This window comes from Phocoena sinus, chromosome 4 (genome assembly GCF_008692025.1).
Source record: "Phocoena sinus isolate mPhoSin1 chromosome 4, mPhoSin1.pri, whole genome shotgun sequence".
NCBI lineage: Eukaryota > Metazoa > Chordata > Mammalia > Artiodactyla > Phocoenidae > Phocoena > Phocoena sinus.
This window is the reverse complement of record NC_045766.1, coordinates 144,534,199-144,557,334: the sequence shown is the minus strand read 5'-3', so window position 1 is coordinate 144,557,334 and position 23,136 is coordinate 144,534,199. Positions and strand designations below refer to the sequence as shown.

Genomic DNA, 23,136 nt, shown 5'->3' with positions numbered 1-23,136 from the left:
CTGAAGCGCACGGAAGCGGAGGTCATGGAGGTAGGAACTGGCGGGGTTGGGATGCCAGCCTCACAGTCCTGATGCGCTGTTTTCCTGGCCCTACGATCTTCCGCAGGCACCCTGCTGGACCCAGTTTTCCACATCTGGCAGCGGGGCAGGATGAGGTCACGTTGCCTTTGGTCCCTGCACATCGCAGAGGCACAAATACACTGCAACCAACTGTGTCCTCCTGGCCGAGAAAAGTCTTTCCACACTGACCCTGGGGGTTGAGGACCAGTTACATTCCAACCAGTTGGGGCCGTCTCAGGGAGAGCAAGTACGGAAGATTTTAAATGCCACACCGCTGAATCCCAGCACACTGAGAGGGAGGGATGCTCTGGTCAGTCTGCACCACACCTACCTCGCCGGGGTCAGCTAGATTCCGTACTGGACTGCAAAGCCCACTGCCCGGATTTCACCGCAGCCCTCAAGAGTTGAGGTAGGTGTGGGACAGCAGTGGAACACGACCCAGTAAGTGACGTTGGGGCCCTGGATTAGGTCAAAGATGGCAGACACCTCCCCCGTGACGGACGGCCCACCCCTGATCCCAGCACTGCTGCTACCGGGAAGGTGGTCTTACCAGGCTGGTCCAGGAAGCCACAAGCCACTGACCCCAGGAAGCTTAGGAGAAGTATCCCTGGCTTCCCTATACAATACCCAAAGCCCCGCTGTACTTTGGCTATGGAAACACAATCTTAAAAAGAAAGCAACTGGACTCCCGCAGTATATGTTTTTATCATTCCATGACGCTGTCCGGGGCCGGGGTCCAGCAGACCTCCCAGGAGTCGGCCTCCGCCCGCCCGCTCCCTCCCTCCCCGCGGCCCGAGCCCCGACTCGGGGGAGGTGACCTCCGGGTCGGAGGTCTTCCGGGCGGGGGTCAGGGCCCCAGCGTGCTGGCTCTGCGAGGCCCGCGGGACCAAGCCAGAAAGCAAGGGCTCCCGTCCACTCGCTGAGCGCTCCTCCACCCCTTTAGGGTCAAGGTCGCGTAGCACCCCTCCCAACCGCGCAAGCGCACTGAGCCTCAGCGGCCCCCCCCCCCCCGCCCCCACCGCGGCCCGCCCCCTTCCCGCCGTGCAGGCGCACTGACCGCGCGCCGGGAGGCGGGACCGCGAGCGGCGCGGGGCGGGCCCCCGTTCCGCACTGGCCCGTCCGCCGCCCCGCCCGCCTCCGGCGCGCGGCCCTTCCGGGCGGAGGCGCCTGGCCGGGGTCCGAGGTGCTGCGCGTCCGGCAGACGAGGACGACGACCGACTGGCGGGGTCGCAGGCGCCATGGCGTCCGGCAGGGTCCGCGGGCCGACTCCGCGCTGGGGACTGGCCGTCGGCGGCGCCGCGCTGTTCCTGCTGCTTCTCCCGGCGGCCGCCGCGCAGGGTGAGGGCAGCCGGCGGGCTCGGGGGCGGGGGGGGGGCGGGGGTGCGGGGCGGGGTCGCGGCGGAGGGGGAGGCCTGGGGGGAGCGCGGTGTCGGGGTCATGGGGCGCGGAGGGCCGGGGGTCGCAGCCGCTCTGGGTCGCTGCTCCGGGCCCGCGCCGTCTGCGGCCGGGGGCCACCCGAGTGTCGGTTCGCAGCCTGGGGCGGCGGGGCTCGGGGACGGCGGCGGGCCGGCCCTTTGTCCTGGCTCAGCATGCGGGGTGGTCCGGGACCGCGGCGTCGGCCTGGCCGAGCGCAGCGGCGCCACGACCCTCGGAAAGAGCCGTCTCGGGTGTGGACTCGGGGTCGAAAGCAGAGCTGGGGAGCTCGCTTGTCCCACAGCGGGTCGGCGGCCGGGGTCCAGGGGCCGGGCCCTTGTGCGGGCGCGGCTGGTGTGTTGGGGGCCCTGCTCACTTCGAGGAGGCCTGTATGTGGCCCCTACCCCCGCCACCGTGCGGAGTAGGCCCCTCCGAGGAGCTCCAGGGAGAGCGGCCGGTGCTTGGGCTGAGCCCGCCCTGCCGCTGGTTCCTGGGCTCTGCAGGCCCGCGCTGCGTGGGCAGGTGGGCGGCCTTGCTAGGCGATCCCCCCTGTCCTCAGTAACTAACTACCTGTGCCAGGTGCCGGGCCCACGGTGGTGACCGGCAAGTGGAGGCGACGAGTTCCTGGGGGGCCTGACCAGGAAACGGCAGTTAAGAGTCAGGGGGTGGTGGTGAGGGGAGTGCGTGACCTAAGGGCCCAGCAGTTCCAGAAGCGCTGGTGCTGGAGGGTGGCTTCCTGTAGGTGGTCTGCAGGCTGCTGGGGATCTTGGGAGCGTTTGATCTGGCTGCTGTGTGGCATCCCCGCGTGGTCGCTAGTGTGGGGAATCGAGCCTCGGGCCGGTGGCCTAACCGACCTGGGTCAGCCTGAGGGGCCGGGGGTTTTCTCAGCGCCAGTTGGCTGCGGCTTCCTTACCTTCTGTTTAGCACAGCAAAGCACCTTTCCTCTCTGTGACCTCATGGGGTGTCGGTTCCAGGGCAGGACTACTTGAGTTTTTTCTCATCGCCTTCTAGGCGTACTTGTGTGTACGTTTGTGATACTATTCGTTAATGCAGAGTCGAGGGACACAGAATAGGGAACTTGCGGCCCAGATGGATTGTTCAGCACAAATGTGGTGTGACTGCTTTTCTACCAAACTGGGTGGCTGAGAGCCAAGAGTCCTCAGTCGCCCGAGAACCTCTCCTTGGTGGCCCCCGGGTGTGCATTGTTAAAGTGGGTGTGTCAGGAAGCGCCCCAGGTGTGTTTGACTGCCAGCTTTTCACCCTGCCCTAGCCCTGGACTTAAGGGCAGAGACTCCTGTGGGTTGAGTGGGCCTGTCCTGTGACAGTTTGGGAGTGAAACTGGACTCTAATCCTAGTATTTCAGGAGAAAAGTGGCTCTTCTTCTAGCCACACTGAGACCGGGCTTGCTGTGAGACTTTACCACTTGTCATGCTGTAGGAATGTGACTACACTATTTAAGAGGCTTTGTTTTCCTCGCAAGGATGCTGTGTGTATTAGGAAAAATCACTCTAGAGAAACAGAACCAACAGGATATACGTAGCTATAGAGAAAGAGTTATTATGAGGGACTGGATCACGTGACCGAGGGGCCGAGGAGCCCCATGAGCTGCCGTCTGCTTTCCGGGAGAGCTGGCGTGTAGCGCAGGCCACACCTCAAGGCCAGGCAGTGGGGAGCCCGGGGGATACGGCCCAGTCTACGCCTGAAGGCCCAAGGGCAGGGGGAGGTGGGCGTCTCCGCTCTCACACAAAGAGCAGACACCTCCTTCCTTGCCTTTCTGTTCTGTTCGGGCCCTCAATTGGTTAGGTCATGGCCACCCACCTTGGAGAGGGCCGGGTGCTTTCATCCGTCCACCAACTCACGCTCGTCTCTTCTGGAAACACCCTCACGGACACTACCAGAAACAGTGTTTTGGGAATTCCCTGGCAGTCTAGTGGTTAGGACTCTGCGCTTCCATCCCTGGTTGGGGAACTAAGATCCTGCAAGCTGCACGGCAAGGCCACAAAAAAAGAAAAAAAATCTTAAAAAAAGAAAGAAAGAAACAAAGTGTTTTAGCAGCTCTCTGGGCATCCCTTAGCCCAGTCAATCTGACAGATGAAATTAACCATCACGGCGTGTGACTTCAGAGCATCATACCGGTCCAGACACAGCCATGTCTAGCGTCTGCCTTTACTGTGCGCTTGGGTGGGGGGGAGACGTTAGGAACCGACAAGGTGTTGAAGATCTTCAGAGGGAAGTTCATTGAATTAAAGAAGTTTCATGGGCTTTGGACCCCGCTCTAATTGGGTGTGGGGTCAGGCTCCACCCCAGAGTTTCACCTTTACATCTAGAGGGAAGGCAGCCCCTAAAGGAACCTCAGTCTTGTCCTAAACAGAGGGGTCCGGAGGAGCTGGTGGTGGCCGGGGTAGCTGGGGGTGGGGGCTCCTTACAGCGGTCTTGCTGCAGAGAACGGGGGCTTCCAGGCAGGTTGCGGGGCATGGGGTGTGTGCACGGGTCCGAGCCCTTGCCCTCTGCCCTCCTCACTCCCCCTTTTCTGCTGAGGCGGTGGGACAGCCAGGACTTTTTGTCTAGGTGAGCTTTCTGCCTCGTTTCTCACGTGAAATTGACAGTGCGGGCACTCTGTGCCCTGTCACCGTGCGGCATGGCCATAGTGCCCGGTTCTGGGGCTTTTCCACTGCTGAGGGCACTGCTGAGTGCAGGCCGCCCTCTGGCCTGTTGCGTTCCGCGGTAAATATACTGACTCACTTCCTTGTTTCTTTAAAACGTCCCTCTTTACACACACTAGCGTGTCCTTTTGTGCTTAAGCAGTACTCAGATGTATCGTGGGTTAGTGTGTCCTGAGAACCTTTTTTTTCTTTAACTTAGTTTCCCAAGAGCATGAGACAAGGTTCTCTAGTCATTGGTAAGGCGAGTCCAAGCTGAAGAGTCCCGGCCACGGGCCTTCCGAAGTCAGGACAGTGACATTCAGCGTTAGCCCTCGGACACTCAGGCCAGATGTGTACATGCCTCTGGCTTTCAGCACGAAGTTTTCTGTTTCTGGGATGAGATGAGATGCAGTGAGTGACTGCTGACGCCCCGTCCCTGAAGCAGCTGCAAATGGTTAATGGATTTCCCTGTCTTACTACGAAAAGCACCCTGGGGTTTTCAAGGGCGAGGAGGGAACTACCTTGTCTCGGCTCTGACCTGACTTTGGGAGGGCTGTTGAACCTTGGCGTTCCCGGCCTCTCTGTTGACTCATCTGGCGCGTGACCCAGAGAGCCCAGGGTGGACGGGTTTATGGTGTGTATCTTGGAGCCGATGTCGGTTAGGTTAGTTCACGCAAGGCCAGTTATCACACAGACCTTTAAATTGGAGAGGCGTGAGAAAAAGTTCCCATGCTTTAGCACCTGCTGCCTGGGGCCTCTCTCACAGTGCTTCGGAAGGACTGGGTGTGGTAGGCGCCTTGCGGTCCCCGCCATACCTCCCTGCCCAGCGCTTTAGCAGAAAAAGTTGAAGGAATGACTGGTACAGTGAACTCCTGAGTCCCTTTCTGTTCTTCCAGCCTTTGCCATATTTGCTTTGCTGCTCCTTGTCTGTGTCTGCTTGCTTCTGTTTCTTTTGGCCGTGCCTGGCGGCCTGTGGGATCTTCCTTCCCTGACCAGGAATTGAACCCGGGCCACTGCAGTGAAAGCGCTGAGTCTTAACCAGTGGACCACCAGGGAAGTCACTGCCTGTTACTCTTGTCACCAAACCGTTTGAGAGCAAGTTGTGATGTGGCCATTTACCCTAAATTCACCAGGGTGCATCTCCTAAGAAGGGCGTAGCCGGAACGTGACGGTCAGGGCTGCACAGTGACCATGGGTACGATCCTGGACCCTTGATTTAACACACGACTGTACACACAGATCACCAGTTACCTCAGTAGCGTCCTCGGTCCTCTGACCCCGGCTGGCGTGTTGCTTTTAGGTGTCATGTCTCTCATCCTCTGTTCCCCTGGAATAGCTCCTCAGCCTGTCCTTGTGCTCAGAGGCCCTTTGTGGTCCGGGCTGGTTTCCTCTGATTTGATTCGGGTGCATCTGGGGAGGATTCGGCCACTGGGTGCCTGTCCTTCCCGCGCCCTCAGAGGCACCTGCTGTCACTTGGTGCCGCTGTCCTGTCACAGGTTGTCTTGGTGATATCTCCGATCACTTTTCAGGTGCCATTTTCTATTCACAGGTATAATTAAACCGGGGCGGGGGGTGCTCTGACACCGTACGTAACATCTTGTCCCTCCGCAGACGGCACAGTGGTCTTGGTGTCCCTGTTTCCTGTGACGGAGACTCCTGGCTAGTTGTCCTTCCCTGTGTTTATTCTGTGTCCGTGTGAAATCATGGGCGTTCAGGAGGTGAGGGTCCATTACTGTCGTTCACTCTGATGTTAAGTTGTGCCACTTTGGCAAGGAGGACCCTCTCCACGCTGGCTTCTGGGTCCTTGTGCCACTTTCTGGCTTTGCAAGCTGTCCGAGGCCGGTGTTGTCCTTTCTCTGCCCGTTTCCTTTTAGCGGGGACAGTGGCTGGAGACCAGAGACCTGGCAACATGTGTGCCGTCCTCTCTCAGCCCCTTGGTGGACAGAACTGCGAGTCCGGCTTGTGAGTGAAACCGTCCTCAGGGCTGTTCCCTCCTGCCGGTCCACAGGGCCCCGGGGCCCCTCTCGGCAGTACTCTGAGAAGTGGAGGTATTTCAGGGGCCGCCAACTGGCTTCACCTTCCTGGGGCTGAGGGAGTAAAGCAGTTTAAGATCGGCTTGAACACGAACCAAGCAGCACGCCACTAGAGGCTCTGAGGAGGGCACTGCTCCATAATGACTGCCGTAGAATGGTGTGTTGTGACAGAAGGAGCTTTCACTTCAGATAAAAGAGGATTTTGGTTTTTAAAAATGGAGCGTAGAAGGCTGTTGAACAGAAGAGCTCTCCAGCTATTTCACAGCAGCAGCAAACACGAAGACAATTGTAAGCTAAAGCTAAAGCTCTTTCGCCCTGCATTTTATTAGTAGCAGTTACTGTGTGAGTCCTGCTTAGCAAACACGAAGACAGTTGTGACTTAAAGCTAAAGCTTTTTTCCCCTGCATTTTATTAGGAAAACCTTGGAAAGTTGGGGGGAGTTGGGAGACCTGGGCAGTGAGCGGCCCTCCGCCCACCACCAGGTCTGTCGCGTTTTGAAGTTACAGCCGCGCATGCCCCCACCTCCTCCCCGTGCACCTCATCACTAAGAGCTCAGCGTTCGTCTCCTTCTTTTGAGATCAAGTTTACATACAGTGAAGTGCAGGAATCCTACGTGTGCCATCCAGTGAGTTACACCTGTGAGACCCTGACCTCCTGCAAGCCTCAGAACAGGCCTCTCCAGGAGCTTGGGGCCCCACCCGGCCCCCGAAGATGAGTCTCACCCATCCCCGAGCCCTGCGCTGCGGGCCTTTGCGGGAGGCTTCCCCCAACACACGTGATTTGTAGAGTCATCATGTGTGACGTAGACTTCTTTTTAGGGCTGAAGAATGTCCCACTGTAGGACTGGACCAGTTTCCCTGTCCATCCTCCAACGACCTCTGTCCCCTTGCCCCTTGGGTACAGCGTGTTAGGAGGAGGTGGTCCCGGGGAGGGTTGGGTCCTCCATCCAGGTAGGAGGAGCAGGCCACGCAGAGGCCCTGGCCAGGGAGCCACCTGGCAGCTCTCAGGACCAGTGGGGAGGCCGAGGGGCATGCGGGGCACCTGGACATCTGGGCCATTCTCAGCTCTCAGCTGTTCCTATACATAAAGTTGCCATCAGCCCCCTGTGCATGTCTCCCTGTGCAGGTGTCCCTGTGCACGTGTGTTCTGGTTTGTCTTGGGTACGAGACTGAGAGTGGAATTGCCGAGTCTCGGAGGAGCACGTGTTTGTTTTTGAGCCGCTGAGCCCGCCCGCCCCGTCCTCACACCATTAGCATCGTCAGTCTTTGTAATGCAGCCGTTCTGGTGGGTGTGAAGTGGGCCCTGACTGCGATTCTCACGTGCCTTTCCTGGTGGCTGATGGGATGTGCTCAGGCCTCTTCCAAGTGTGTGCGTGTCTTAAGGGGCGGTGTGGGGTGAAGAGCAGCTGCTTGATGGTGGATTGGAATCCTTTATTTGTACACCAGCTCTTCACTTCTGCTTAGCTTGGGTTCCAGAGCTGTCAGCTGCTCGGGGTTTGAGCCCTTCCCGTAGCACCTGTGCGGTGAAGAGTGCCCGGGGGTGCAGGGGGTGCTCCGCAGGGTTGGGACCGCCGAGGGGGCCACGGCCTGGCTTGAGTCTGGCCTGGCATCGCTGTGGCCTCTGGTTCCAGGGCGTCTGCTGACTAGACAGTCAGTGGTGTGCGACCATGCAGGTGAGACGCCGGGGGCTGGCCTTGCTGGGCGGCACCGTCTTCTCTCCCAGGAGACCCCTGGGGTCAGGACCACACGTGTGCTGCTTGTGTGTCCTGCCAGGGCCCTGCTTGTAGAGGCCCAGTCTGCGTGCCTTGAAGGCTTGGCGCGGGAGGGGCCGTGTGTTCCGGGCTCTGAGCGTCACTCGCCCCCCCACCCCCCCCCCCGCGTTGACCCCACAGCATTCTCAGTGATGTTTGTTCTTTCCCCTGCAGGTTGTTCTCAGAACACAAACAGAACCTGTGAAGAGTGCCTGAAGAATGTCTCTGTAAGTAGCACAGGGTCAGCATGTGATCCAGGAGCAGACCCGCTGCCTCTGAGTCCAGGGCCGCTTGTGTGTGTTCCGGGTTCTGTGGTCTGGGGTTTGTGGAGGTATTTTTCATGACGGCTCTTAACAGCCTTTCTCAGGCATATTAAACCGTCTCGTGGGAGCTGCACGTGCCACTTGAGTGTTGCTCACATGCTACTGCCACTCCTGACATAAAGCACGTAAGTTTCACACAGCCCGGAACTTGTGTGAGCCCCTGGGGCCCGCAGGCGTGAGCAGAGTTGCCCGGCAGCAGGGTGGGGGCCGGGGAAGCGGGAGCACGTTTAGCCCCTCGTCTGCGACTGTTGACCTGTGCCCAGGGCTTTCCCACGGGGCTCACTCCACCTTGGAGGCCTCTTGTCTTACAGACGGACCCCGAGCCCTCCCGGCCCCCGCCGGGCTCTCGCAGTGCTGAGGGGGCCTCGAGCTGGAGTGTCCGTGCTCGCCCTCCTTGTGTGGGGTTGGGGGGTGCCCAGACCACAGCGGGGTGCACACCTCCTCTGAAGGCCTGACCCCCTCTGAACCCAGACAGGTGAGGTTAGAAGTGCAGATGAAAGCCAGGGCAGACCCCGCTGCGTGCGAATCCTTTATGCACACGGGCTTCTGGAAGGATCTGCTGGCACCCCTGCGTTGTTCACCACGTGCGTGTACCTCATTAATCTAAAAAACAAGAGTGACAAACAGCCACGACACCACCACAAAGAGAACTTATCCTCCTAGTGAGCTCGTATGGCTTTCGGTAAAACCGTCATGTAAAAATGGAAAATTAGGTGTTTAAAACTGGAGCTGTTTGAAAATGGTGGATTTCCCAGAAATTGTTAAGCCAGGAAAGAACCACTGAAATGGAAGGTATTCTGAAACGGCCAAAATGAAGAGGGCCTCCCTGCTCTTTGTCATTTTGAACACAAGACACCAAAGTGGACACTGTGTCAGTGGCCCTGGGACCCCAGGTTTCACTAAAACATTTTTCTGTAACAGATTTTCACCCTAACTTGGGACCAAAACATACCATGTCTTTCCATCCTGTTAAAACTTCAAAGAAAAAAAACTTAGTAAAATCTTTACCTTCAAGCTTGAAAATATCCTGAACGTCCTGACCTGGGCGGGTTGTTAGGTTGACCCAAACCTCACATCTGTGCCAGTGCCTGCCCGGCTCTGGGCCCCTCGGCTGGTGTGCTGGCCAGGTCTCTGCCGTGCATTCCAGGGGCTCGGGCACACCTGCCAGGTTTTCTCCAGCTCTGCGGTTCTGGACAGATGCCCTTGTGCTTTAGTTGAATCATCTTTAAGACAGCCAGCAATAAGACAGACCGCTTGGTTCAGTCCTAGGGATCAAATTAGCATCTTTACAGGTTGATAACTGTGGGCGGACACCACGCCAACCATGCCTGGCTCAGTCCCTCCTGCAGGCGGCTGACGCCTGGATGCTCTGGGTGTTAGAAGGTGGTGCCTCGGAAGGGAGGGCAGCATCCGGGCGAGGGGAGCAGGCCATGCAGAGGCCCCGGGCGGGGACCAGCAAGGAGGCCGCGAGGCCGGCAGGGCGCCTGGTGGAAGGGGTTTGAGTGAGGAGGGCCTTGGTGGGTTGGCGGCGTTGAGCCAGTGTTGGGAAGGGGGCCGAGGGGGGACAGCAGTGTGGCTGGCGGGGCTGGCGCAGGTCGGACCCTGGCCCGTCTGCCCTTCAGCATTTACGCGTCTGATGCCCTGTCATCGCCTCTTGCAGTGTCTTTGGTGCAACACTGACAAGGCGTGCTTGGACTACCCGGTGACCAAAATCCTGCCGCCCAGCTCTCTCTGCAAGCTGAGCTCTGCGCGCTGGGGCGTGTGCTGGGGTAAGTCGCTGTTCTCATTGGCTTCTTGCAAAACCAGTGCCATTTTGAAAATTCTGGTTGTGCTCAGGTAATGTAAGCTGCCAGGAGTGGGGAGGTGGGGGAGGCCGGTGAGAGCGGTGGCGTCTGGGAAAGTGGCCGGCCCGGGTCTGGAGGCTGCCCTGAAGGCTACGGCCTTGGCTCTGCTCTGCAGGCATCTCGCCACGCCCCGGGGCCATGCGGGTGGCGTGTCAGCACCTGTCTCAGTGTCGTACCCTAACCCGTACCCTAACCCTAATGCGTTGTCGTACCCTAACCTGCACCCTAAACCGTACCCGTTCCCTAACCCTAACCCTAACCCGAAGCCTTACCCTAGCCCGTACCCTAACCCTAACCCGTACCCTAACCCTAATGCGTTGTCGTACCCTAACCTGCACCCTAAACCGTACCCGTTCCCTAACCCTAACCCTTACCCGAAGCCTTACCCTAACCCGTACCCTAACCCTAACCCGTACCCTAACACGTACGCTCACCCTAAACCGTTGTCGTACCCTAACCTGTACCCTAAACCGTACCCATTCCCTAACCCTAACTCTAACCCTAACCCTAACCCTTACCGGAAGCCTTACCCTAACCTGTACCCTAACACGTACGCTGACCCTAAACTGTTGTCGTACCCTAACCTGTACCCTAAACCGTGCCCGTTCCCTAACCCTAACTCTAACCCTAACCCTTACCGGAAGCCTTACCCTAACCCTAACCCGTACCCTAACACGTGCCCTAACCCTAATCCGTTGTCGTACCCTAACCTGCACCCTAAACCGTCCCCGTCCCCTAACCCTAACCCTAACCCTTACCCGAAGCCTTACCCTAACCCGTACCCTAACCCTAACCCGTACCCTAACACGTACGCTCACCCTAAACCGTTGTCGTACCCTAACCTGTACCCTAAACCGTCCCCGTTCCCTAACCCTAACTCTAACCCTAACCCTTACCGGAAGCCTTACCCTAACCCTAACCCGTACCCTAACACGTGTCCTAACCCTAATCCGTTGTCGTACCCTAACCTGCACCCTAAACCGTGCCCGTTCCCTAACCCTAACCCTAACCCTTACCCGAAGCCTTACCCTAGCCCGTACCCTAACCCTAACCCGTACCCTAACACGTACGCTGACCCTAAACTGTTGTCGTACCCTAACCTGTACCCTAAACCGTGCCCGTTCCCTAACCCTAACTCTAACCCTAACCCTAACCCTTACCGGAAGCCTTACCCTAGCCCGTACCCTAACCCTAACCTGTACCCTAACACGTACGCTGACCCTAAACTGTTGTCGTACCCTAACCTGTACCCTAAACCTTGCCCGTTCCCTAACCCTAACTCTAACCCTAACCCTAACCCTGCCCCTGCTCTTTCTCCAAGGGAAGTGATCCCTAGGTGAGACCCAGGTTGTTTCCTAGGTGGCCTTTTAAGTTGGTTTGTGGTGTGTGTTGCCACATGGAGCTCATTTTTATGACCTGGGCTTATTAATCCTTCCTTTATGGCTTCAGGTTTGGGGCCATTGGGAGGCCGCCTGGCTACAGGTCATAGGAGCCAGTGTTCTGGCAGAGAATTGTGAGGATCTGTTTTATCTGTCTTTTTTCTAATTGATTTCCATCTCAGAATCTGTCAGCCTCCGTCTGAAATGACTCACTTCTGATTTCACCAGCTGAAACCCAGGGAACCCAGAAGTTTGTGTCTGTGGGAGTGTGTGTGTGTGGGTGCGTGTACATGTGCAGGCACACCCGTCACGTCCTCCCAGCTGGGCATTCCCTCTGCTGCCCTCACTCCAGAAAGGCTCCTTGGGCCACACGGCCATCTGCTTCCATGTTGGCGGCCGCCTCCTCCGTGGAACCTTCCCTCCCTGTCTGTTCCGCAGAGATGGCTCCCGCACCAGGGAACCAACCATCAGCATCTGGGACCTTAACTGTTAAAATGCTTTTAAACTGAAGCGTGACTCTAACACAGTGCACACGTGGCCCTCGCTCCCTCTCTCCGGGCCCTGGACTCCAGAGGACACGCACACGTACACACGTGCAAGTACAGACACATGCGTGCACACACGCATGTACACTTGTGCATATACAAATGCCCGTGTACTCAGTGAATTTTCACGTGAGTCTGCAGGTTATCGCCACTCAGCAAGACACACGGACCACGTCCAGCGCTCGCCTATCCCTTAGGACACCGTGGGCGACCGCTCCGGGGCACTGGTGGACACTGGGCTGTGTGCGGGCTGCCGTGTGCTGCCGCGTGGGCTGGACACAGACACCCACCCGCCCTGGGTGGGCGCTCAGGCGCACACCGCTGACTGGCACCCCTTCCACGTCTAGCCTTAGGTGGTGGGCCACACGGTTCTCAAGCGTGGCTGCCCCAGTTGATGCCGCTCCAGGCAGCATCGGGGCACACGGGCTCACGGGGGGTGAGCAGGGGCGCTTGGGGGGCAGACTTTGTAGTCACAGGAGGGTGCGGTACCCACAGTTCCTGAGAGAAGGTGCGTTGTCCTTGTCGGGTTTATTCCTCGGGCCTGCAGGGAGCTGGGGCCTCATCCACGGGAGCCGAGCGGGTGGGGCCTTGCGGTCCACCCCGTCGGGGCAGCACCTCACACTAACTCAGCCCTGAGCCACAGGTGCTTTTATTCTTACAAGTAACTGTAGAATCATCTCAACCAGTTCTAGGCAAAATTGGGGTTGTGATTGTAACGACCTTAAATATATACGTTCAGGGGACTTCCATGGTGGTTCAGTGGTTAAGACTCTGCACTTCTGCTGCAGGGGACCTGGGTTCAATCCCTGGTCGGGGAACTAAGATCCCACATGCTGCACAGCTCAGCCAAAAAACAAACAAAAACACACACACGTTCAGTTGGAGAACAGCAAGATCTTTACCGTTTGAACCCTCATCTGGGAACAGGTGTCTCTCTCTGTTCAGGTCTAGTACGTCCTAGAGTAGATTTCTCGGAAATAAGCCCATAGTTTAGTTTCCCATCATGGTGGAATTTCTGTTTCTGTTTTATGACTGGGTTTAGCTGCTAATCAGAAAAGCTCTTGTGGGGGTAGGTGTATTTTAGAGCCAGCTGTCTTATTGGTCTCACGGGTTTTTGTTTTTTCTTGGTTTCTTTTAAATTTTATTTTATTTATTTATTTTGGTGGCACTGGGTCTTAGTTGTGGCAGGCAGACTCCTTAGTTGTGGCTCACTGGCCTCTTAGTTGTGGCACGTGGGCTCCTTAGTTGTGGCTCGCAGGCTCCAGAGTTGTGGCATGCAGACTCTTAGCTGCAGCATGTGAGATCTAGTTCCCTGACCAGGAATCAAAACCACATCCCCTGCATTGGGAGGTGGATTCTTAACCACTGTGCCACCAGGAAAGTCCCTCGTCGGTTTTTAAAGTTGATTTTTCTCGGGACTTCCCTGGTGGCACAGTGGTTGAGAATCCACTTGCCAACATAGGGGACACGGGTTCAATCCCTGGTCCAGCAAGATCCTACATGCAGCGGAGCAACTAATCCTGTGCACCACAACTACTGAGCCTGTGCACCACAACTGCTGAAGCCCATGCGCCTAGATCCCGTGCTCCACAATAAAGAGAAGCCACCACAATGAGAAGCCTGCGCACCACAATGAAGAGTAGCCCCTGCTCGCCGCAACTAGAGAAAGTCCACGTGTAGCGACGAAGACCCAACGCAGCCAAAAATAAATAAAATAAATAAATTTATTTTAAAAAGTAAATAAAAATAAAGTTGATTGTTCTCGAGTTCTCTAGTCAAAAAGTTACGCCACCTGCTTGTGGCAGTCTCCTGTTACTACTGTATCTTGCAATTCTGGCACTTCCAGAACAGGTCAGAGGAGGAAAAACCACATGGTTCAAAGCTCAGAAGGCAGAGCGGGTGCTGTCACGCTGGCATCCTGAGGGGGGCTGGGGGCACCGGGGCACTGGTGTCTCCCTCCCCGACCTGAGGAAGAGCTCTCACCTTCCAGACCCCAGCCCACCCCACCTCCCCCCAACCAAGAGACCAGTGGCACCCGAGCTTATGAGCTCTGAGCTCTGTGCGGCAGGAGGCCGTCCTGTGATGGTCGCACCGCTGTCCGGGGCGGGGCGGGGCGGGGCGGTGCTAACTGGAAGGTGTCAGCCTGCCCTGTGATAAGCTCTGGCTTGAATGGAGTGGAAAAGTACCGAGTGACTGGTTTTAATTTGTAAATCCTCAAGAGAAGTTGGAAAGAATTGCAACTTGTTCTGAGTGCGTTTGGTCTGGACAGGAAATCACAGTCACCGTTTTCCAGCCCCTGGGCGTTGGCCTGGGCCGCAGCTCCAGCTGGTGCTCTGCCCGAGCGGGCAGACGTGTGTCCTGTTGGCAGCAGATGGGAGGCTCTGGTCTTTGACTTAGATAATCACGGAAGCCGCGTTGGGCTTAGCATCCGATTGCGTGAGCTTGAGTTTCAGGTGTTGTAGCAGCTGAGTGCACTGCGGAGCTTCTCTTTCTTCCTGGTTTTGTTAACTTTTCTCAGGTTGGAAACAGCCTTCCAGCATCAGGTGATGAGAAAAGCTACCTGTTGCTTCAGGTTGATGGAAATGGTGACTAAGTCACAGAAGCAGGCTGGAGGAAGGCGGGGCGTCGTCGTCAGTCCGTCCCCCCCCCCCCCTCCCCCGCCGAGGAGGGGGCGTGGCCGTGAGCGGGGCCCTGACTGCGCCTTTGCGTTGGCAGTGAACTTCGAGGCCCTGACCATCGCCCTGTCGGTGCTTGGGGGCGCCCTGCTGCTGGGCGTCGCCTGCTGCTGCTGCCTCTGCTGCTGCGGGAGGAGGCGGAGCCGGCGGCCGGACAAGAGCGACGAGAGGGCTGCTCGGGAGCGAGAGGAGCGCCGGGTCCGCCAGGAGGAGCGGTGAGGCCCCGCGACCCGGGGGCGGTTACTCGGTCCCAGCTTTCTCCACGTGGAAAAGTCAGGACCGTGTCGGGCGTCCGAGGGGGCTTCTCGGTGGTGGCGTGGAGGGCGGGAAGCCGCGTGGCAGGAACCTGGCCGGTGGCCACCAGCTGGGACTTCGGGGCTGGGCCCGGCGAGGCCTCTGAAGGCCCGTCCGGTTCTGAGCCCGCAGGGGCTCAGCAGGAGGAAGGCTTCTGCCTGGGGTCTCCTGTCTGTCCGAGGCCACACCGGGCCTTTTGTGTGACTAGTGCTCTGGTGACCGTGCGTCCCAGGTTCCGGAGCCCTTTGGCGTGTGCGCGGGGGGGCTGGGGGCTTGTCAGCCCGCAGCTGCCGGGACGAGGCTCCTGCGAGCTCCTAACCGTCCTCAGAACCAAGCGTAAGATCTTTGCTGATTGGTTCGTTTTCATACGGAAAAAAATGTCTTCAGTCACAGTACGGGGTATTGGAATTACTTTCCTTGAAATGAAGGGGTCCGTGCTCAGCTCCCTGCCTGTCCCGGTGGGAGCGTGGCTGTGGCCACATCAGAGCCGCCACCACCCGGCTCTGGCTCCCGGAGGCCACGATGGAGTGAAAGGCACAGCCGTTGGAATTACACTGTGGGGACTTCCCTGGCGGCCCAGTGGTTAGAGCTCTGCGCTTCCACTGCAGGGGCCCCAGCTTTGATCCCTGGTCGGGGAGCTAAGATCCCACAAGCCGTGCAGACACACACACACACACACACACACACACACACACACACACGAAATGTACACTGTAATTTGCTGCTGAAAGGGATTTCTGTGTTTTCTAGGAGAGCAGAGATGAAGTCGAGACATGATGAGATCAGGAGGAAATACGGTGAGAATCGCCTGGCTCTGCATTTCTGTCGGCAGGAGCTGGCCTGGCCGTCTTGGCCGCGCCCAGCGCCCGGCGGGCTCTGCTATAGGGTGTGGGCTGCACGGGGAGCAGTGCCTGTAAGACGAGGCCCGCGGGTGCTCTGCCTCTGCCAGCCTTCCTGGCACCTGCTTGCTGGTGAAGTGCTGTTGCCCTTTGCCGCCTTGTGGACTCGTTTGCCCTGCGGTGGGGTGAGTCCCTTACCTGCGGGGCTTTGCCCGCCTTCTCCCTCGTGCTGGAGTTGCTCCCGGCCCGCCTCCTGACCGAGTCAGCAGTAGCCACACTGAGGCCTTGGACCGCTTGTTTCCTGGGAGCTGTGTCCTGGTTCTGTTCTGGGCTTTTGTTCGGTGAGGTTTTCAGTGGGGGGACTATTTTTTCGGTGTTCGAGAGCACTGAGCCTGCTCCTGTGTTTAGCTGGCTCTGTACTGATTTTCAAACCACCGATATCATTGGTGTCTTCTGCTCCCTGGCACTTGGTTTCCAACGAAGTTTGGAAATCATGGAAAGCTTTCTGGCATCTGATTTTAACATGAATGTAAATAAAAGACGAGATGGTTGTGTGCTTGTGTGCATGTACACACACACACACACACACACACAACATAGCACAGGTAGTGATGGGATCCTGGACCTTTGCTCTGTTCGGCCTGCACGAGGCCTTTTCTGGAACAGTCACGGATTCCCTGTGTTCCTGTCTTGGAGCTGGTCAGTTGCCCTTTAATTGCACTGATAGAATTCTCCTGTGCCCTTTGTGTAAAGCCCTTTGAGTGGCCTGGACTTTGGAAGGAAGCCTCAGCTGTGGGGAACCTTCGAGCTACTGGTGGGAGGGGGAGGGAGGTGCTTGGCCCTATGAACGCCAAATGCACCGCAGACGAAACCGTCTCTTGACGTTAGAAGGCCTTTGGTTTCTTTGTCACAAAGCAGTTTCTGTGTGTTTTCCCTCTAAACTAGAAGTAGAGCCGGAGCTGGGCCTTGACAAGACTGCTAGTATTCGGTATCTGGCACGTGATAGCTTTTTACCCAAAACCAGCTGTGCTCCGCCCCACCCCCAGGCTGAGCGCTTCCCCCCGCAGGCTGAGCTCGCCCTGTTCCTCTGACAGAAGGGCGCTCTCCCCTCCGCCCTTAGCTTTCCCCCCTTGTCCCCCACCCCCCAGAGCCCTGTGGTAAGTAGATGTGTTGCAGGGGCTCCGGATAGCTGCGTGTGCAGTCCAGGTGTTTAAAGAGGGGAGAGGGTGTGTTTCCACGATACAGAGAGAAAACTCCGAGTCTTTGGGTACTTAGCTCCTTCACAGGTAAACTGACGGTCACCTTCTTTGTGTGGCCTTAATTCTGAAAATTAATCAGCATTTATAAGAATATCTAAAGTAAGGTGGTTTTGTTTTGTTTTCTTCTGTATAATTTAGCCAACCACTGAGGGAAGAAACGGTGGCTTTAAATTTCTTATTTCCCTTTGAGAGAATTAGCAAACAAGTCTATTTCTTAGGATCTGTGTTTCTTAGAAATATTGTTTCCAATAAATTCCACTTCGGTTTTGAAGTCGCCTGTGGTGTGACTTTCACGAAAAGGTTAAGGGTAGTGTTTGAAGCTGCTCATCAGCATACCCATCTTCCTTTTGACCTCAGCAAATCTTCACATAAGACACCATGTGTTGCTTTCTGACCCTCGTTTCCTGTTGGCTGAGTGCATTTCTAATCAGGCCCGTTTTGCTTTCAGGTTTGTTTAGAGAAGAAAACCCATATGCTAGATTCGAGAACAACTGAGATGCACTTCGTGGCACGGCAAGCGGTCTCCACGCCTTTCCTCGGGCTGTGAGTCAGCAGGGACCCGCTGCCCCGTCCGCCTCTGACCCTGGGGAGGGAAGCTGCCCTCCAGGCCCAGGCCTGGGAGCTTCTGTTCTCTCTTCTCCGATTTCTGTATTTAGTCACTTGAGACATTAAGACTGTCAGGGCTTTTCTGTTGTTCATTCGGGGAGGGAACTGCACGTCCCTGGCCTCTGCTCCGTCTGCGAGCCAGTGCAGACCATCTCCCTGCTTCCGGGCCCGCGCAGCTCCATGCGCAGGAAGTGGGGCGTCTGCAGTCCGTCTTGGAGCCACCCCCCAGCCCCTGTCATTTCCCCAGAAAAGCACAGACGACTTGCCGTTGACATCAGGGTACAGGACGCAGCTGGACGAGGGTTTGCTTTCTGACCTTGACTATACTGAATAGCACTGAGCGGTAGTTTAACTCACCTTGTGTCTTTTTTTCTTTTTTTAAGAATTCTTGGATTTTATTCTCCCACCAAAAAGCTTTACTGTCAAAGTTCAGGCCACTTATGGGATGATTTTTTAGTGTGTCTCTTTACTGGAACATCAAGATATTTTTCCAGTAAAAGTTCGAATTATAAAACCTCTCTGAAGGGCAGTAGTCGGTCAGGTGCTGGTGTGTGGCTAGCGTGTCTAAGAGGCTCCGCCTGCCTTTCCCGCCCCGCTGACCACAGGCCTCAGGCCCCAGGGGCGGAGTCTCCTGAATCAGACCTGCCCTGCCATCTGCAATGGTCACCTAGGGCTCTTGGGTGACCACAGGTCTGCCCCCGGCGGGCAGGGGCCTGCACTGGCCAGGCTCCGCGGGGCCGCTGATGGAATCTGCACACACGACAGACGCTGGTGGCTGTCCTGCTTGGCCGACAACCTGAGCTCCGGCCTCTGCTCCTTTGTCTCGGCCGTGTTCTGGGAACTTCCTTCCGTGGCCACACGTGGTGGTTCCTTTTCTTCCAGATCAAGACGCGTGACTGCAGTAAATGGTCTGAGTGCTTCCTGGCAGGGACAGCAGACCGTGGAGTCACCGTGAACAGCCTTTCTTAAATCTGAAAATAGTCCTAGTTGCCAAATTGCTTTGAATGTGAAAACCATTGAGCTTTGGGGAGGCGGGTGAGCGAGCACGTGAGGTGAGTCCGTGCGGACCCAGCGATCAAAGGACGTGTCATCAAACGGCTGCACGTGCCTTGTTAGCTACACAGATCTGTTTGATTTAACAGTTCTACCTTTAAGTTTCACAAACAACCTTTAACAAACTCTTTAGTCTTATTTCTCTGGTTTCTTGGGCATTTGATAGCAATGAAAGTATTATGAAACATTCCTAAGTATTTTATAACAGTTTGCAAATTTTTACTTTCTACTGTTTGTTCATAAAAGAAACTTTGTGATAGACTTCAGTGAACTTTGTATTAACACGGTAGTTCGTGTGGGTGTAAAGTCACTCTCTTGACCTGAGGCTGCCGAGCTGAAAGCAGAGCCGGGTTGTGAGTGCGAGTCCGCGAGTCGTTAGAGCGAGGCGTTACCGTGGGCGCCGTGCTCCCACACAGCACGGAGCCCGCCCCGGGAGCGTCAGTGCAGTCATGAGCTTCTGAAATGGCACTAAGAGCAGCCAAAATCCGTAACCTCACGGAGACCGTAAGCCTGAGTGCCTTAATCTTTAACCAGTTTCCAATCAGCAGATTAATACACGCTTTTGTTGACGATGCTTTGCGTTCCTTGTGTTTCATTTCTGGGCGGTGTGGACGTGACTGCTTGGGGAGTGAGGACAGCGGGACTGTCTGGGTAAAGATGGGCTTCTGCACCCACCGGTGTGAATGAGCAGCCCCCCTCCGAACACCCCTGCAGTGCTGGGATCAGGTGCAGAGAGCTCCAGGGGAAGCAGCTGTACCTTTGAGCTCGGAGTCCCTGGCTCTCCTGTTTGAAGCAAGCGACCAGCAGCAGACATCTCCCACCCTAAGGCCCAGGGGTTTTTTGAGCCCGAGCCACCTGTCTCCTTGCGGGGCCCTTCTCTGCGCCAAACTGCAGTGTTCTGGTTGGCTTGGCCTCACTGTGCGTTGGGCACGGGAGCTTGCCTCCAGTGACAGGGCTGCTGACGGTGACTGGAAGGGGGCGGCGGGCACTTCTGGCCCCTCTGGCTGCCCCCGGGAGGAGGTGCAACGATCCACGCCCGGGACCGAGCGGCTCAAAGCCCACCCCAGGACCCGGCTTCTAGGGGAGGGAAACCGTGGTGGGAGCGAGGCTGGGTGGCTGCTTGGGGGAGCCGGCCCATACCCAAGGGACGGAGAGGTTGTGCCAGCCCGGGAGGAGCCTGCCCGCTCGGTGACGCTGACCCCGTGGTCCTGGGCTCCAGCATGGTGGCCGTGGGTCCGGCCTCAGAGCCGGGCCAGCTCCCTCCCCTCCCCGTGCTCAGGTTACCCCAGGCCCTGGTGACCCCGACTCCACGTTCCCGCCCCTCTCCCCTCCCCGAGGGGGGCACCAGGGTCATGTGTCCTGAGCTGGGGCCGCTTCCCCCCCCCACCCTGGCCCACGCCGGTCCTAGTTGAGCGTCTGGGCTGCACCAGGCCCACCTGGGATGTCGGAGTGTGCTGCGGGTGACCGCACCAGAAGGTCGCCCGGCCGAGGTCAGCATGGAGGCACTCTGCTCTCCCAGCCCGCGCAGGCACCCGCCGGCTGGCGACCTCGGCCGGCGGGGTCGGGAGAAGAAAGCAAAGCCCGGGTGCCAGGAGCTGCGACCCCAGGGCCCTGGCTGTGACCCCCAGCCGTTCTTTAGGACCCGTGCTCCGTAACAGCCACAGAGGGGGTTCAGTGGGCCGTGGGGTATCTGCTCAGATCACCATGACAAGCCCCGCAGACTCGGGTCTTAAACAACAGACATGAATCGATCGTCTCACAGTCTGGAGGCTGGGAGTCCGAGGCCCAGGGGTCGCAGGGCTGTCCCTCCCGAGGCCTCTCTCCTGGGCATGTGGACAGCCGTCCCCTCCCCGTGTCCCCGCGCGCTCGTCCCGTGTGTGTCTGTGTCCTCGTTTCTCATAAGGACCCGGTCAGGTTGGATGAGGACCCACCCAGCGACCTCGTGTTAACTTCAGTAACTCATTAAAGGTCCTCTCTCCACATTCTGCACATTCTGAGGTGCCGGGATTAGGGCCCTGGCTTGTGAACTTGGGGGGACACAGTCCAGCTGCTCACAGGCAGGAAGCCTTGCGATCGAGCCTCGGGGGTCCCTGACCTGCAGCACTCCCTCTGGAGATGTGGCGCCTCTGGGCCACCTCCCGCAGCAGGGGGTAGGGCTCCGCGGGCTTCCACGGGGCCTTTCTGCGGTGTGGCCTCCGCTCCGGCCCCGAGCACAAGTGGGGAGACTCCATAGGGCGCTAAGCGTGCTTGTCCCCGCTACGCGTTCTGGGCCTCTGGTTCCCACGGGCCCACGGTGAGCTAGACTCGGGGTGAGACCCATTCTCATCCGGCCTCCACCAGCCCACTCTGGCCAGTGGACTTCAGTGGCTGACCGGGCCTCTTCAGAGCTGGTGTGTAGCAACCCCTGAGGGTCAGGGGCTTTCCTTTGAAAATGGTCATCGGTCCCTCTGAGGAAGCCCTGAGAGCCACTTGGTCTCACCTGTGGCTGAACTGCAGGGTCCTTCCTCACCAGTCCTGGAAGCTGCTGGGAAGAGCCAGGCATCCCCGTTACGGTGACGGGTTGGGGCTTGACCAAAAGACCTAGAATTATCCTGCCTGCTAGTTTAGCAGCTGTGTGTCGGTTTCATTCCCAGGGTCCCCACCATCGGTTCAAAAAATTCTGATGCCTCTCCTTCCATGATTATTTGCTCTGCGTCTGTCTCTAGTGTTAAGCACTGACATCCGGTACCACCATGCCAGGTCCCCTCATCCCCAGGGAGATCGGGTGACCCCGCTCCATGGCAGCCTCCCTGGTCTGCAGAGGACAGCCACGGGGGGCACTTTGCCCTTGCGTTTCTCCATGACCCTGTGCAGGGAGTGTCCTGAGCTCAGCTGGAGGGGAGGTGCGCAGGCTCACGTAATAGGCCCACCGACACCCCCGTTTCTGGGAGCCCAGGCCTTTCCTCCGCAGCAGCGGGCCTGCACCTCGGCTGTTCACTGCGCTCGCCAGTGCCAGGCCCCACTCCCAGCCACACTCATCTCATGGGTCTCATTTCACAGGTGGTTTTTTTCCCCAACATCTCCAAGCGATCCTAATGCACAGCCGAGGCTGAGAACCGCTGCCCTCGAGGCTTGCTCATGATGTGGCCCAAGTTTTAGTAGACGGGCATCACCTGGGAGCTCAGTAGGCCTGCAGAACATCCGTCCCTACCCAGGACCTGCTGCGTCAGAACCCGCGTTTTCCCCCAGATTCCCTGACGATTTGTCTACAGTGTCCCGTCTGAGCAGCAGCGCTGTCCACCAGGGGTTCTCAAGCTTGAGCTGCGTCGGAACCCCCTGGAAGGCTCATAAAACCCAGATGGCGGGGCCCCACCCCAGGATTTCCGAGCCAGCGGGTCTGGGAGGGAGGGGCCCCAGAGTGTGCACTTGTAACATGTTTCCAGCAGATGTGGATGGTGCTGGTCTAGGGACGTCAGGAAGGTTGCTCTAGAGTGCCAGGGACATTCGTTATTCTAAGCGGTCGGATGCCGGTGGTGCCCACGTTTCCATTAGCCAGACTGGTGACACCATCCCCGCCTCCTGGGGCGGCTCTCACAGAGGTACCTTCAGCCCAGTCAGGCTTGTGCATCATCTCCCTGGTCTGGCAGGTGTGAGCTCTGTTTCTACGATGTTCCCAGACCCTGCCAATATAGCTGGTGAGGACCCACAACCTTCAGGTAGATGTGTGGACCTCTGACCCTTCTTTGGGGCCCAGAGGAGGTCAGCGGAGGGGCCCCGCCTGCCTAGGGGAGGGGCCGGTGGGGTCATGTGACTGGGGCTGCCTGAGGGCCAGGCAGGGAGGGACGAGGGATAAAATGAAGGATCCCCGACGCTCTCTGGATCACAGGACCCCTTTTCCCGGTTTCTGTGACCAGAGGGATGGGTTTTCTCCTGAGGTGTGGGGTGCCTGGTCTATGGCCACAGTGCAGCTCCAGCATCGGGGTCTCTTCAGGACAGGATCCGGTGAGTAAAAAACACAAGACCAGCCAACCGACCAACCAACCAAAACCTGGGTTCACTCTCATGCTTTGGCTCGCAGGGTCTCCTTTCCTCTGGCCAGAGAGAGAGGCTTTCTCTTGGAGGTTTTGACACCTGCACTGGTATGTAATCCCACACTGGGGTCGACCTCGGTCGAAGCTGGCCGATGAAAGAGGAGGAACACTTGGAAAGTCACCCCATCAGGTCTTTAAGTTTGGGGTCTGCTCTCTAAGCTGCCTGCTATGACTGACCTTTCAGAGTCCTCGGAGGGTTGTGTCCTGTCCACACCAGAAGTCTCTCCTTGGCTTCTGAAGGCTGGTTTGCTGATGATAGAGACCCGAGCTTCCTGTGTGTAGAGGCATCATGTCTTTGTCCTCATCGTCTTCAGCTCGCATCGTTTCTGCACCCGGTGTGCTGTGATTCTG

The 23,136-nt window shown here is 57.6% G+C and overlaps 1 protein-coding gene across 3 annotated transcripts; it reads left to right on the top strand.

The window, feature by feature from the left end:
- The first annotated feature begins 333 nt into the window (after positions 1–333).
- On the top strand, positions 334–19,289 carry PTTG1IP (PTTG1 interacting protein). 3 transcript variants are annotated; one of them, XM_032630132.1, is made up of 7 exons: positions 1,176–1,398; positions 8,073–8,125; positions 9,882–9,990; positions 14,705–14,879; positions 15,709–15,755; positions 17,505–17,599; positions 18,545–19,289. In XM_032630132.1, the coding sequence occupies exons 1-6, from the start codon at positions 1,299–1,301 to the stop codon at positions 17,549–17,551; spliced, it is 531 nt and encodes a 176-aa protein (XP_032486023.1). In that variant the 5' UTR covers positions 1,176–1,298; the 3' UTR covers positions 17,552–17,599; positions 18,545–19,289. The 3 variants fall into 3 exon arrangements, 2 of the variants coding, with proteins under 2 accessions (XP_032486023.1, XP_032486022.1); XR_004349647.1 differs by lacking the exon at positions 1,176–1,398 and adding an exon at positions 334–469 and having other exon boundaries at positions 17,505–19,289; XM_032630131.1 differs by having other exon boundaries at positions 1,180–1,398; positions 17,505–19,289.
- Positions 19,290–23,136: the final 3,847 nt, after the last annotated feature.